Source organism: Carassius gibelio, chromosome B22 (assembly GCF_023724105.1).
Source record: "Carassius gibelio isolate Cgi1373 ecotype wild population from Czech Republic chromosome B22, carGib1.2-hapl.c, whole genome shotgun sequence".
NCBI lineage: Eukaryota > Metazoa > Chordata > Actinopteri > Cypriniformes > Cyprinidae > Carassius > Carassius gibelio.
Genome location: NC_068417.1, coordinates 21,415,967 through 21,430,715, shown reverse-complemented (window position 1 = coordinate 21,430,715; position 14,749 = coordinate 21,415,967). Strand labels below are relative to the sequence as shown.

General features: G+C 35.3%; 2 protein-coding genes and 1 long non-coding RNA gene across 5 annotated transcripts in view; 2 read left to right on the top strand and 1 right to left on the bottom strand.

Annotated features, from left to right (window-relative positions):
* The window catches only part of LOC127988050 (uncharacterized), a 39,881-nt gene extending 37,321 nt beyond the window's left edge, over positions 1–2,560 (top strand). Inside the window, exon 2 of the long non-coding RNA XR_008161501.1 lies at positions 2,478–2,560. This is a non-coding gene — a long non-coding RNA (uncharacterized LOC127988050). The remainder of the gene's footprint in view (positions 1–2,477) is intronic.
* LOC127988042 (uncharacterized) overlaps positions 1–8,214 on the bottom strand; it is a 43,408-nt gene extending 35,194 nt beyond the window's left edge. The window contains exons 1-5 of one of the 3 annotated variants that reach the window (XM_052590559.1): positions 7,475–8,211; positions 7,061–7,396; positions 1,237–1,344; positions 917–978; positions 291–725 (exon numbers count right to left, since the gene is read on the bottom strand). In XM_052590559.1, coding sequence (XP_052446519.1) covers positions 648–725; positions 917–978; positions 1,237–1,344; positions 7,061–7,396; positions 7,475–7,502 — 612 coding nt within the window. In that variant the 5' untranslated portion in view covers positions 7,503–8,211 and the 3' untranslated portion in view covers positions 291–647. Of the gene's footprint in view, positions 1–290; positions 726–916; positions 979–1,236; positions 1,345–7,060; positions 7,397–7,474 lie in introns of those variants that run through there. The other 2 variants (XM_052590561.1, XM_052590560.1) reach the window with 2 other exon arrangements.
* Positions 8,215–8,952: 738 nt separating this feature from the next.
* Positions 8,953–14,291, top strand: LOC127988222 (vesicle transport protein USE1). The gene is made up of 9 exons (XM_052590851.1): positions 8,953–8,959; positions 10,267–10,568; positions 10,859–10,908; positions 11,124–11,202; positions 11,298–11,450; positions 11,624–11,639; positions 11,984–12,014; positions 12,102–12,264; positions 13,213–14,291. Exons 1-9 carry the CDS (start codon positions 8,953–8,955, stop codon positions 13,393–13,395), a joined length of 984 nt encoding a protein of 327 aa, XP_052446811.1. The 3' UTR covers positions 13,396–14,291.
* Positions 14,292–14,749: the final 458 nt, after the last annotated feature.

The window sequence follows — 14,749 nt, the reverse complement described above, 5'->3', positions numbered from 1 at the left end:
GAAAGGGAACTGTTTACAATAGATTTCCTTTGGCTCATAATCTAGTATTTCTGTCCTTTGAGAAACACAGAAGCAGATTTTCATCCCCAGTGACCAATCATTTCTCCTTTTGTGTTTAACAGAAGAAAATAAAAAGATACAAAAGATAAACCATATTGAATCTGTCAATCTAAAGTCACATTTTGCCCTAAATTCACTCATTCATTCAGAATGGGTGAGTCTGCAGAATGAGAGTCCAAACATCTGATAAAATCATCATAATAATCCAAAAGTAATCCACACCACTCCAGTCCATCAGTTAATGTCTTGTGAAATGAAAAGCTGTGTGTTTGTTACATTCACATATTACATTCACTGCCACATGATCAAACAGGAGAGCGAATAAACTCTTACTGTTACTGCATCCCAATACAATCAGATTTTAGCAACTCAGAAAGACATAAAAAAATAATAAAAAACATTACAAAGCATATTACTCAAAAGCAAATGCTATTATAAAACTTGATGGACATTTTAATTGCAGACAGATTTTAGTCATGTTTTATTATGAACAGACAAGCCCAAATAATTTCATTACATGTTTAAGCAGCGCAGAATTCTGTTCATTTGAAGCAAACAGCAACAAATCACTGTTTCACACAGGACCTCTAGATATTTGGCAGCACCTCTAGATATAAAGGATCTGTTTTTCCTCTGTTATTCTCACCAAACTTCATTGTAGAAATCTAAACGAATGACAAAAAAAAAAAAATCCAACATTAGAACTTTATGTCCATTTATCAAGCCAGTTCTTCATGTTTACACATTAATTATTTAATTAAACATTTCTTGTTTTGTTTTCTGGAATATAAAAGGTTTGTAAAAGCAGTGATAATAACCAACATTTTAACATAAACAGCAATAAGAAACATCTTACCTGATGAAAATTGACATATTTAGGAATTTTCTTAGACAGTTTATGGTTCATCATTAATAGACCTAGAATAACACAATTTTTGATTAAATGCTGCTAAATTCATCTATAAATGGAATACAAACAAAACTGTACGTAAATATTAGATTTATGTATAATTCATTATTATTTTATATATAATTTATAATATAATTATTAGAAATATGTTTTAATTATTTTATATCGTCTATAATATCTATAATAAATGTAAAAAAAAATGTAAAGCTTAGATATCTTTACATCACATGGTTTAAATATATTATGGCCTTGACTTTTTAACTCACCTATCACGGCAGCAAACAGCGCAACAGTCAACAGACTTAAAATAATGATGGGAATCTGATCTTGTGGTGGATTATTTTGCTCTGGTTCATCGTGGCTTCGGGGAGATTCTGTGTTTTTGAGAAAAATATCAAGTTTAATCTTCTACAGCCAGGTAAAGTAACTTCTGTAATGTTTCTATAATTATTAGAAAAATGTTCCGGTAACTTCTATAATGTTTGAATAATTGTAAGAATAATTTAATAACTGTCATGCATTCATGACATTTAGATATTTATTTTGAAAATATTTATTTATTGGGAAAAAATCTGCATAAATATAATTTCATAAATGACAAAAGTAACAGACAAACACAGCAACCAAGGAGACAACCACAAATGAGGAGGCAGAATGAGGAGCTAATTATGGCATGGAGCATCAGACCAGCTGCAACAATGAGTTGCCATTTTAGATTGATCGGAGTCAAAATGGCTTTAAACCTCTAGTAATGTGATTTTAATGGCTTGTCACTTTTGACCAATAGGTGGCACTTATACAATAGGTGGTTTTCAAATCAATGTGGTATTTTCTGGGTGAGGTGACAATGACACACACACAGTTTGGTGTCAATATTTCAAAGCTTTGCAGAGATACAACTGCAGAGTCATTGTGGCATCATGCCTCAACTTTGTTGTTTCATCTATTGACACAAAATCCACAACTAGTTGTCAGCATACTCAAATTTGACCCAGATTTGGTGACAATCAGACAAATGATCTAGGACGAAGTAAAAAAGTGTGTTTTTAAGAAAATTTTTAATGGAAAACAGTAAGTTCGGTCAAAGTCCCTTTAAGACAATTCACGTCACTTGGACGGCCATCTTTGAAAAGATGCGATTACTTTACTGATTAGTGATTGGCTCCTTCATTCAGAAGGCAGGGCTTCGTTAGATAGAGTGGCCATATTGAGCCTTTTATTTATCCACATTCAAAATTATACCTCCTTGGTATTTTATAGCCTTTTGTTCAGTCGACTATAATTGCATAATTGGTATCTCTGTCCTTGGCATGACCCAAGAAATATTTTGAGACCCATTTCATTACAATGCCATGGGAAAATTGGGTATGGTTCAACTCAGCATGCTCCACTGAATCTAAAGACCAGTTATTATTTATGGTCAAATCATTCAAACATTTTAAGCAAAAATCGAAATTGTTCATATCTTCTGGCCACTAGGTGGTGTTGCACTGAAATGTAATCTCAGGTCATGGTTGTGATGACATGGACTAAGTTTGGTCTGAATACATTAACCATTGAGGAGATACAGCCTTATGCCTATTTTCACAACCACAACAAAAAATGGTCACGCGTTTTTAAAAAAATCAACTTAATAACTCCATAACTTTTTTCAGCATCGTCTGAAGATGATCTGGTTCAATTTTCATGAAAATCAGAGCAACAGCCTAGGAGGAGTTCGAAAAAGTAAGTTCTTCATCAAATTCAAAATAGTAGGGAAATAACGGAAAATTATATCATATAGTGTAATCTAATCAACTTGAGCCAAGGAATCAAAGAAAAAGAAAAATAACAAAAATAATAACGCCATCGGATACAATAGTTGCCTATGCACCTTTGATGCTCGGCCCCTAATTACATGAAAATCTACTATGGCTTCTACTAGGGGTGTCCCCGACTAAGGTTTTCATAGTCGAATCGGAATTTTAGAATATTGCCGATATTTGACTGATAGTCTAATCATGTGTTTGTGGGTGGGGCAAAATATGTTAACAAGAGTCAAGTCAGACATTATACTAACATAATTACTGATGTTAACACACAGGGAAAATGTGTAACGAACACATTGCACATTTAAACGCGATAAATAATGTTTAATGTTTTGATTAACAGACAGCTAACACTTAACGTTGGCAAAACAATTAAGAATTTTATTATTAAATTTTTTTTTTACAAAAGTGCTCTCATTATAACGTTAGCCTAAAACGTTGAATGCAAACTCCTTTTGTGGATGCATTCTTCACACAACAATGTGCAGAAACACAGCAGCTAAACAAAAAAAAATCATAGCTTTTTAGTATAATGGTCTTCTCATTATAATAGTATGTATATAACAGTCCCAGTCATAGTTATTAATATTCTGCATTGTAGTTTGACCTGCTCGCGTTGTGTGCTGAAAAATATCCAGTCTGCCTATGTCAGTTGTGAGTTTTGGTAAAGTTTTAAATCCCTGCCACTAATATGCTCCTCTTGTGAAACATAAATCTATAGGGGTGGTTGGATTTATTCACACACTTTAAAATATTTATTTGAAGCATCTTTCTTTTCAGATTCTTACAGCTTTTAAATAATAGGCTGTATATTGACTTATTGGGAGAAAACTGGTAGTTCTATGTGAAGTCAAACATTTGAGCTCCCCCATATAGTCAAAATGGCATAATCAATAACACCCCGCGAATATTCGACTGTTACAATCAGAGATGTATAAAGTACTAGAGAACCATACTTGAGTAAAAGTACAAGTGCTCTATCAAAACAGTGACTTGAGTAGAAGTAGAAGTGCTCTTTAAGCACCACACTTAAGTAGAAGTACTAAAGTATTCAACATTTTTTGTACTTAAGTATTGCAAGTAGTCTATTTTAAAATTTACTACTCAAGTACTGAAAGTAAAAGTAGAAGTATTGTGTTATGTAGCTATTAAAGGGGGGGTGAAATGCTCGTTTTCACTCAATATCCTGTTAATCTTGAGTACCTATAGAGTAGTACTGCATCCTTCATAACTCCAAAAAGTCTTTATTTTTATTATATTTATAAGAGAAAGATAGTCTGTACCGATTTTTCCCGGAAAAACACGAGCGCCTAGAGGCGTGACGTGTGGGCGGAGCTAAAGAATCACGAGCGCCAGTAGGCTTTTGAGTTGAGAGCATGTGGAAGCTGTGACACAGATCCAGAGGCTGAAATTTAACAAGAGCAGCATCAGCAAAGGCGGTATGCTATGTGGTATGTACTGAAACTGTATATATTTGCTTAGCGGTTTTGGAAAATGACTAAGTTCCACTTTGTCGTCTTTTTTTTTTTTTAAGCTGTACATGTGGAAACTGCAGTTTGATGACAACATCGCATGCTGTTTACTTGATAGAAGTAACTCGGTTACTCGGTAGAAGAGCGCGCCCTCAGGACCCATATAAGGAAATTCCGCTCCATCTAACGTCACACAGAGCCATACACGAAAAAAACTTTCCGAAACTTGTGACAAACCGGAAGAGGTTTTTTTGGAACAAAAATACTCCTTCAAACGTACAACTTAATTTTTGAAACTTTGTCCATGTTTAGCATGGGAATCCAACTCTTTAGCAGTGTAAAAAAACTCAGTATGCATGAACTAGCATTTCACCCCCCCTTTAAAGAAAGTAGTCAAAAGTTTGAACATATTGTTTTTACTATTTCAAATGATTAACCTAAAGGACAATCACAATTCCTTTGACTGTAACTTCTTGTAAACAAAAAATGGTTACTAGGGTTAGTTAGCCCAATTTGCAAAATGATGTCATTAATAACTTACCCTCATGTTGTTTCAAACACGTAAGACATGAGAGGGTCATTTAGAATTTTTTGAAGCATCGAAAATACATTTTGGTCCAAAAAGAGCAAAAACTACGACTTTATTCAGCATTGTCTTCTCTTCCGTGTCTGTTGTAAGACAGTTAAAAACAAAGCAGTTTGTGATATCTGGTTCGCGAACGAATCGTTCGATATAACTGGATATATTTGAAACAGTCCACCAAATCGAACTGAATCATTTTAAACGGTTCGCATCTCCAATACGCATTAATCCACAGATGAATTAAGCTGTTAACTTGTTTAATGTGTCTGACACTCCCTCTGAGTTAAAACAGACCAATATCCCGGAGTAATTCATTGACTCAAACAGTACACTGACTGAACTGATGTGAAGAGAGAACTGAAGATGAACACCGAGCCGAGCCAGATAATGACTCGTTCACGAGTCAAGAACCGTTTGTGTCAGACGCGTCCGATTCGTGAACCGAGGAGCTGATGATACTGCGCATGTGTGATTTAGCGTGAAGCAAACCGAAACACAGAGCGTCTGAACCGAACTGATTCTTTTGGTGATTGATTCTGAACTGATTCTGTGTTAATGTTATGAGCCCAGGTGCAGTCAACGCCAATGACGCCATTGCATCGAGCGCAAAAGAATCGGTGAACTGTTTTCTTCAACTGGTTTATTGAATCGAACTGTCAGAAAGAACTAACTTTACTGGTCATCCGAAAACCTATGCAACCAGTTCTTGACTCGTGAACGAGTCATTATCTGGCTCGGCTCGGTGTTCATCTCTCTCTTCACAGCAGTTCAGTCAGCACGCGCAGTCTCGCTTGATTCGCTCAATGATGTGCCAGCGTCATCAAACCTCTCATCTACAGTTCTGGCAGTGGTTTGTAATGGAATGATTCGTAACATTATTATAATTGTAACGAGTAACGATGCAGCACATAAAAAAAATATCGGAGTAAAAGTATTAAACTCAGCGAAAATATGTACCGAAGTAAAAGTGGAAGTAGGAGAAAAAAATAATACTCTAGTAAAGTACAGATACCGCCTTTTAGTACTTAAGTACAGTAGTGAAGTAGTTCTACTTCGTTACTATACATCTCTGGTTACAATGGTAGTGAAATCAGGCTCCACGAATCAAAGCATCGATTCGTCAACTATTCGGGGTCACCCCTAGCTTCTACTTACAAAAATAACATAAAAATCTGATCTATTCATTCATTTATAAGCAGGGGTGCATTTCATGAACAGCACAGTAACTAATAGTACAATAAGAAACTGTTTTTTGACTGTTTCACGAAAACGTAGGGATTCTGTCGCACATTTGTCCTTTGTTAAAAACGAACGTTAATGTCATCAAATATGCCGTGGAGTGATAACTTCTGTTAATCATCCAGTAATCTCAGGTTTTGGTTTGTAAATAATGAACATGGAATCTGATGACTATTTACTGTAGCTATTTTTGTTCTCAATTATTTTAGCGGTGTTCCTCGCTGAGCAAGTACGTCCCTTAACATGCTGCTTGAGTTAAATTAAATTAAATAAAATGTATGCATTTAGCAGACGCTTTTATCCAAAGTGACTTACAGTGCATTCAGGCTAACATTTTTTACCTATCAAGTGCTCCCTGGGAATCGAACCCACAACCTTGCTCTATTAACCCAATGCTCTACCAATTGACGTAGGATAAATGTAATGAAAGATAAAGATTGTACTACATGTTAGTTTGCTTAATTTGCTCACAAGTGCTTGATTTTATTCACAGCATAATAACAAGAAACTATGCTCCAAACCCCATGTTGAGAGCTCTTAAAGCATTAGTAATAATAATAACAGAAACAAATATTTATTATTCTGTGGTAGTAGTAGTAGTATCTCAGAAAAATACATTTATTGCCAATGACTTTCCAATGTTGTGCAGTCTGATGCGGTTGCTGAGAGACATCTATTTTAGAAAAGCAAAGTATTAATTGTTTGGATAGTTAGTAAACTTCTAACCACAGGTCGAGAGTGTAAACTCGACTACAAACAGAAACTACGGACACCAGAAACACCTTGAATGAATTTGAACCATATATGGTTAACAATGCTTTTGGGAAACACAACCCAGTGGTGCACAGTCTGGACCATAACTGTCATCACAGAAATAATCGGTTTGGATAATTGTGATCCAAAATCAAAAATATACAACATAAATAATGATAATATTGTATATATTGTATATTTTAGTTGTGTAAATGTATTGCAGTTTATCACTTACCAGCGGTGTGCAGTCTGATACCATCACTGACACTGATCTGTAGATCATTCCCTGGTTTTATACAGTAATAAATTCCTAAATCATCAACACTAACTGTATTGATTATTAAGCGGCTCCTGCCACCCTCTGAATATTTGCTGCTGAATTTGTAGTGGTAATATTTTGCCTGTTCGGTGGATCCAAAGGTTCGCATTATCATCTCTGGACGAGCTTGTAGTTTTGTCACAAACCATATAGCGGCTTTACATTTAAACTCACAGGCTAAAGTCACATTGTGTCCTAGAAGCACCTGCTGATCAGTTAAAGCTTCTGTGGACTGACTCCACACACACAGACCTGAAGAAACAGAAAACAGATGATTGAGATCATCGGATCATGACAGAATCACACTCAATCACACAGAAATAAACTTACAGAGCAGAGACAGCAGCAGTGTCTTCATTCTTCAGCTTGTTGAACTGTGTTCAGGTTAAACTTGTGTTCAGGTTGAAGTTTACAGTGTCTCTTAGAGGAAGTGCTACTGCTGAGCTGCAGAAAAGACCAAATACTGCAAATATGATGAAGTGACGTAAGTTCAACTTAAACTGGCCCCACTGGCGCTTGTTTTCTAGTTACTGCTACTAGAGTAAATAATGACTCATTTCGAAAAAGTCAAAACTAAATATGCTAAATAAATAAAATGTTATTTTTGTTTTCATGAATCTAGTATAGAACAAAAGGAAGTTGCCAAAATGTAAGTTTTTCTTGAGGAATGGGTGTAGCCTGTACCATGTGGGTTTGCATCATATTCTGAAGATTGAAGTTCTTGTAATAGATGTTAAAAATAACTTTCCAGTTATGATTGCTGCCTTAACGTATTTCAGACGAAATACAGAGATACTTTGTTAAAAAATACAAAGTAAAAACAAAATACATGCTACACACTCTTATTAAAATAGCAGTCTTTTGAAAATGAATGTAAGACAAATCATGTCAGATCTTTTTCTGTGTTTATAAAGGAAAAAGTCCAGGAAACTTTTTTTCATTTTAGACCATTGTATCTGGACAAATATAATCCAATAACACTTCCTCAAGAATGTCCGTCCCCTGTCGTCCTCTCATCAAAATTCAAGATTCAAGATTTGTATTCGTCACATGCACGGTTATAAGGAGAAAATATAACCAGCAGTGAGTCAGGCAGAGTCAGGTCCTGTGTGTTTATAACTTTTTTGGACTATTTTCACCTGTAAATAATATTTGATCTGTGCATATTTCTCTCCTGATTCAGACAAGACAACGTTTTAATGGAGAAAGTGTTATTATGGACAATGGATCCTTTGATGAGCAAGTGATGTAATGATTTCTCAGAATCTGTTTGAATGAAGAAACAAACTCATCTACATATTGGAAGATCTGAGGGTGAGTCAGCTTTCAGCAGATTTTCATTTTTGGGTGAAGTACTCCTTTAAAATAACCTGATTTCCCAACTGTTCACAACTTTCAACTAATCTTTAAATTAAGCACTTTTTGCTTTTAAAGGTCCCATATTGTACACTTTTCTGGAGTTTTATTTTAGGTTAAACAAAGGGGAAACTGGAGGTGTCCCACTCAGACCAGCACAGATATGGCTACGAACGAGCTTAAAATATCATCTTGTTCTAATGTTGTGCACCAGAATCAACGTAATACAGCCTCAAATTAGTAATGTGATTGCATATCTGCTTTCACTACCAGACAAACAAACCAACGACAGCTATGGTTAAATGCAATAAAACGAGTGGACTGGACAGCAACGATCGTCAAAAATGCTTTTATTTGCAGCGCACACTTATAAAAAGTTTCAATAAAGGATTGTCTTTTGTTGTTATGGACGAGTCTACAGATTTCTTGCCATATGTTTCTTGCATCTCATGATGCCGTGTATGAAAAAATGTCTGTGCATGTGTGTAAAACAACAAATTGACCATTTTTATATAATCATTTGTAATTGTATGAACATTGTTGTGATGTATTGTGGCTGGAACAGCAATGTAGCTATAAAAATAGTTGCCTGCTGAAATTGAAATGTATGTACATCTTCAACATGACTAGATAGACGCGGTGAGTTTGTCTTTACAATACACGTTAGATGAGCTCCACCTCTTAGTAACAATCCTGTCAGATCGTCCATCCTTTGAGTGAGAGTGTAATGTTACAGGTCGGCCGATCTGGTGTTGTGATTAAAATGAACCTTTTCGACATGTTTCAGTGCTGCTCAATGCTCAGCAATAGCATGGCTTAGATCCTATCCAACTCTTTCTTGTAAAAACGCTTCAGACTGATTAGGTGGATCTTCTGTGTGCAGCTTGAAGAACAGCTTCAAGTCCAGTCCACCAGTTTTTCTCACTGGAATTAACACTCAATTCTGATCATTTGAAGCAAACAGCGATAAATCAACACAATCTCTCAGTATGAAGAGACACAGAGTTTGGCTGAACTTGTAGATATTCAGGATCTGTCAGTGGATCTGAGGAGAAACAACAGTGCTGCTGGTCTGAACGGATCTTACTCCTCTGTCACACATCTAAATAAAAACACAATACATACCTTAGCTATAATGTATCTTCACTGCAATCACAGGAGACTTCTGAATAGATCTCAGATTAATACATTTATTGTAGTCCTGTAAAGTCTAGTACCATAAAACATGTCTTTAGAAAAGCACAAAATAATGATAAAGGTATTGTTTGGATAATTTTAATCTATAGATTTTGCATAAATAATAATAATAATAAAGATCCCAAATATATAAATGCATTTTATTTTCTCATTTACCAGGGGTGTGCAGTCTGATGCCATGAATGATCTCTAGATTATGGCAAAGCTTTATATACAGTTATAAATTCCTAAATTATAATGACTGACATTATTGATTACTAATTGGCTCCTGCGTCCTCATGTTTAATTATTATTATTATTATTGGCATTTTGATTATCACTTAAAACCACAGTTTAACCACAAATCCCATGGTTAAACTATTGTTAGCATTACAAAATCATGGTTAATTTGTGCCAAGCGTGGTTTAACTATAGAAACCTTACATGTAATTTTTTTTGTGAGTGTTGTTTGTTTGTTTGTTTGTTTGTTTTGAAGGAAAGAGCTATTGCATCATCACTGGGGACTTTTAATTTGCTTTTTTCTCATATTGCATTATTACCTATTTTTAAGATCTAGATATGAACGTGAGTTACAAGTACACGTTTTTTTGTGTTTGTTTTTAAATGTATAATAGATTCGCATAAGTTATTACATGTTTTAATACAGTCTATTGTTATTACCACCAACCGCTCGTGCGTAACCATCCGGGTCTCTTCGGTTGTCGCTCTGCTCCGCCTTGCTGTGCGCAAAACTCGCGCGACTTCCCCTTCAAACATTCAAGCGTCAAACATGGCCACGTCCAGACTAGAGATTAATTTTATCCGGCTATTATCGCGCTGTGAATCTCTGGCTTCAGAGAAAAGAAATGAGACCGAATGGAGACTAGAGAAGGTAATGCACAACAGCTCTGCATTTGCGTGTACTTCTGTGCTTTTGAAGTAAATGTTATAAATTCTGCATGATACAACAAAGCAATATTGCCAGCGTCATTTACATATGAATTACGTGTCAAAAACAAGACACGCATTCACATTTACACCAAATGCCCAAGAATTGATTAGTTAATGTCTTATTAGCTTTCTCTCTTCGCTGTGGATATTTGTACATTTTTTAATGTATTATTATCTCTATCATTTTAAGCATAAAATCATATTCAATAGATTTACTTTTGTCTTTTCTAGTACGTTGGTGCCCTTGAGGAGATGCTTGTTGCCCTTAAAAAGCGTCCAAGGTACGTTTATTGAAGGTTACAGACAGTAATGATTCACATATTTTAAGTGTAAACATAACCATTTCAACATTTAATGTATGAAAGAGAAATATATTAACGTCTAAGTGATGTTAAGATAAAAAAAAAGGTCTAGTAGTGTTTCTCCTACAGCTGTGATGTGAACAGATGTTGATGTAGATGATGAGTCATGATTTATATCGAATTTATTCTCTCAGTAAACCAACACCGGAAATACTGACGGACTACAACCGCAAGGTGGAGTTCCTCAAGGGTCTCTTAGAGGCAGACAAACTGGTCAGTAATTATGCTGTTTGGTCACCACTAGCTCAGTGAGAGTACAAGGAGTCATCTTTCTGTGATGGTAACTTAAAAAAACACTTTGTATCCAGCCGTCTCCAGCAGAGAAGTCTCTGGCCAATCAGTTTCTGGCTCCTGGACGGACGCCTACGATATCCAGCGAGAGGATGCCTGCCAGTAAGACGGTGCACATCCAGAGTAAAGCACGATGTGTTGGAGAAATGAGGAAGGAGCTGATGAGCACTGTACGACACTTTCCTCTTTCAGCTACTAATGTGCTTTTTTATGTTTTCATGTATTTATATATATATATAAGATTTTCAGATTGAGGATATATATACTGGTTAAGAAAATATTTTTTTTACATTGTAAACATTTTTATTTTTAATCTTTTATCTGTGCTTTTTTTTCCTAACAGGCTGTGTCAAGTTCTGGTAAGATGTATATTCTATTGTAATTTAAATACTACATTTTTAGAAATTAAATTTCATATATTATTAAACATGCCTTTTTTGAAGTGCTGTCAAACGATTAATCGCGATTAATCACATCCAAGTTAAACATTTTTGTTTTACATAATATATGTGTCTGTGCTGTTTATATTGATTATTTCTGTATAAATACACACACATGCATGTGCATATTTCAGAAAAAATGTATGTTTGTATACTAAATATATTTAGATAGCACATTATGCAAACAAAACGTTTTATTTTGGATGCAATTAATCACGATTATTCATTTGACAGCACTACTTTTCTTTGTTCTTCATGGCCAGGTTCATTGGATACGGATCTCAGACACAGAAAGTAGGTGGCGCTCTCGCGTTGATATTTTTACTATGTGAACGTGTCACTGGAATCTACAGTATTGAGTTATTTCTGCTGGTTTTTCAGGAGTATTCCTGTAGACGAGCGGCAGTCGGCGGGAGAGCTGGACGCTATTCTACAGCATCATCACAACCTGCAGGAGAAACTGGCTGATGACATGCTGAATCTCGCTCGCAACCTGAAGAACAACACGCTCGCGGCCCAGAACATCATCAAGCAGGACAACCAGGTCTGATGTAGTTAATAGAATAGTGCAGATTTAGGATTATAATGCCCATCCTCTGAGAGCAAAAAAAAACATTATCATTCTCATTCTTGAATGACATTCAGTTCTTGTTAATGTAATATATTTTATCTAGCAAAATAAAAAAAGGTCACCAATTATCTACTTCAAATGAATTATTGGGAGTACAAAATATTATAACTAACATTGTTTGTAGTAATAGTTTTTAATTAAAAGAAAAAACTTTTTTCATGTTCTTATAATAAGTATATAATAATATTGCTTTTATTATTATTATATTATATTTATTGTAATAATAAATTAAAATTAGTATTATTATATATATTACAGTAATATAGCTCAGAGGGAAAAAAACAATGTTTTGCAAAGATAAACAAAATAAATATTGTGACTTTATAATACCTGTATATATTCTATAAATGTATTTGTATTCTTGACTTGCACCAGCTTCATGCCTCTCATATTCGACTTTATAAAAATATATAATAATATTATAATGACATAATTGTATAAATGTTTTCACATATTTATCTTATATATGAATATAATAATATTCTTTAATATTATGTTGTATTATGTTGTATCATTATTATATGATTACTTTTCCGAGTAAAAAAATCACCACAATAAAGTGCATTTAAAAATGGAAAGTAGCTGCCTAAAAAGAGTGGCTCATGATGTATCATTGATGTATTTGTTGTGTGACCACTAGAGGGCAGCAATATATTACACTCATAACTGAGCTTTCAAACCTATAGTAAGTTTGCTGTTACTACAGCGCAACATGGCGTTACAAATCAGTATAAACTAGTATAAGCTTTTTTTTTTTTTTTTAATGATTTTGCTACCAGTGCCATTAAACTCAAACCTTTGACATACTGTGTTAATCTGACTGAGCGTGAACACAGTCTAAACGCTGTTCTTCCTCCTCAGACTCTCAATCAGTCCATGCGTCAGGCAGACATGAACTTCGAGAAGCTGAAGACCGAATCAGAGCGTCTGGAGCAGCACGCCAAGAAATCCGTCAACTGGTTCCTGTGGCTGATGCTAATCGTCGTCTCCTTCACGTTCATCAGCATGATCCTCTTCATAAGACTGTTCCCGAGACTCAGATGATGTTAATCACCACTAGAACCGCTAGATTTAATTTATCTATTACAACAGGTTTACAGACACTAGCAAAGAGTTATACATTTGATTGACAGCCTCGATCGTTCAGTCAGCTTCAGCCATTCCCGCGAAAACCATTGTTGATGTCATAACGAACTCGCGCCGAATCCCTGTGAAGAACGTTTTTAAATGATTCGGTTGTTATTAACGGTTAGTATTTGATAACTAGCCCACAAACTGTTCGTCAGTCATTTAAATACATAATCTGACGACAAACGTTCTCAATACTAATTCTGAGACCGACGTTTTCATCTTTTAAAAGACGCGTTTCCAACAGGCTAATATTGCTTAATGCAGGCTAATGGGTTTTGACACTATATATGAGCGTTTTCAGAAGCTACAAATGACTGACCTCTATCTGAGTTTCTGTACGGTCGCTATAAAAACGGACCGAGCTGTTTTAAGGTCCGGTGGACTTGTCCGGACTCGCCTCGTCGATGCGGAAATGTTCTGGCAAACAGAAGGAAGTATTTTTGCCCGTCGGAAGCACATATGGATACTGTCTTCTCCACCCAGAGAGTAAATGGCCCATATTTAGCTGCTAACGATCTATTCGTGCTTGTTCCCTATATAGCACATGGACGGAGTAGCCTATTAAGTATTGCTCCGATATGGCTAACGTGTTTGTTTCTCTGCGCAGCTCTATTGATGGATCTTAATGTTCATCTGAAGCGGCCTGTCAATCATCGTTTATCTGTCCGTGTGTTTATTTTCGCTCCTGTAATTCATTCACATGAACAGGTGGTCATAGGCTACTCTTCCTTTCTATCAGATGGGTTCCAAGTTATCTGTGAAGAAAAAACAGGAGGGTGTGTTATTTTAATAAAATAATTAGCAATCTGCCTACTTGTCTATTTTTTTTCCGCAGGCTAAATTCAGGAAAATAAAGGTTATTGCGACTTTTCATCTCACATTTAGAACTTTTCCTCGCAAGTCTAAGTTTCTCACAATTCTGACTTTTTAAAACCATTTCAAGATGTGAATTCTGAGGGCCAAAAACTCAGAATTGTGGGAAAGAATTTTGAATTTACAGCTCGTAATTTAAAAAAATAATAATATTTTACGCAATTGTGGCTTTCCCCCCTCAGAAATCCTGAGATTATATCTTCCAATTATTTTATCTCTAAATATAATTTAGTAAATAAATTTTTTGGCCTTTTCGTATGTCACCCTTAAATGTTTCCATACATTAAACTTTGCTGAATTGCACTGTCAACAGGCCCCACTGTAGTAAAGAGGGTTCCTAAATGGGTTTGGAAAAGTTACTGTATTCTGTATTCTTGGCACTATATTACATGAC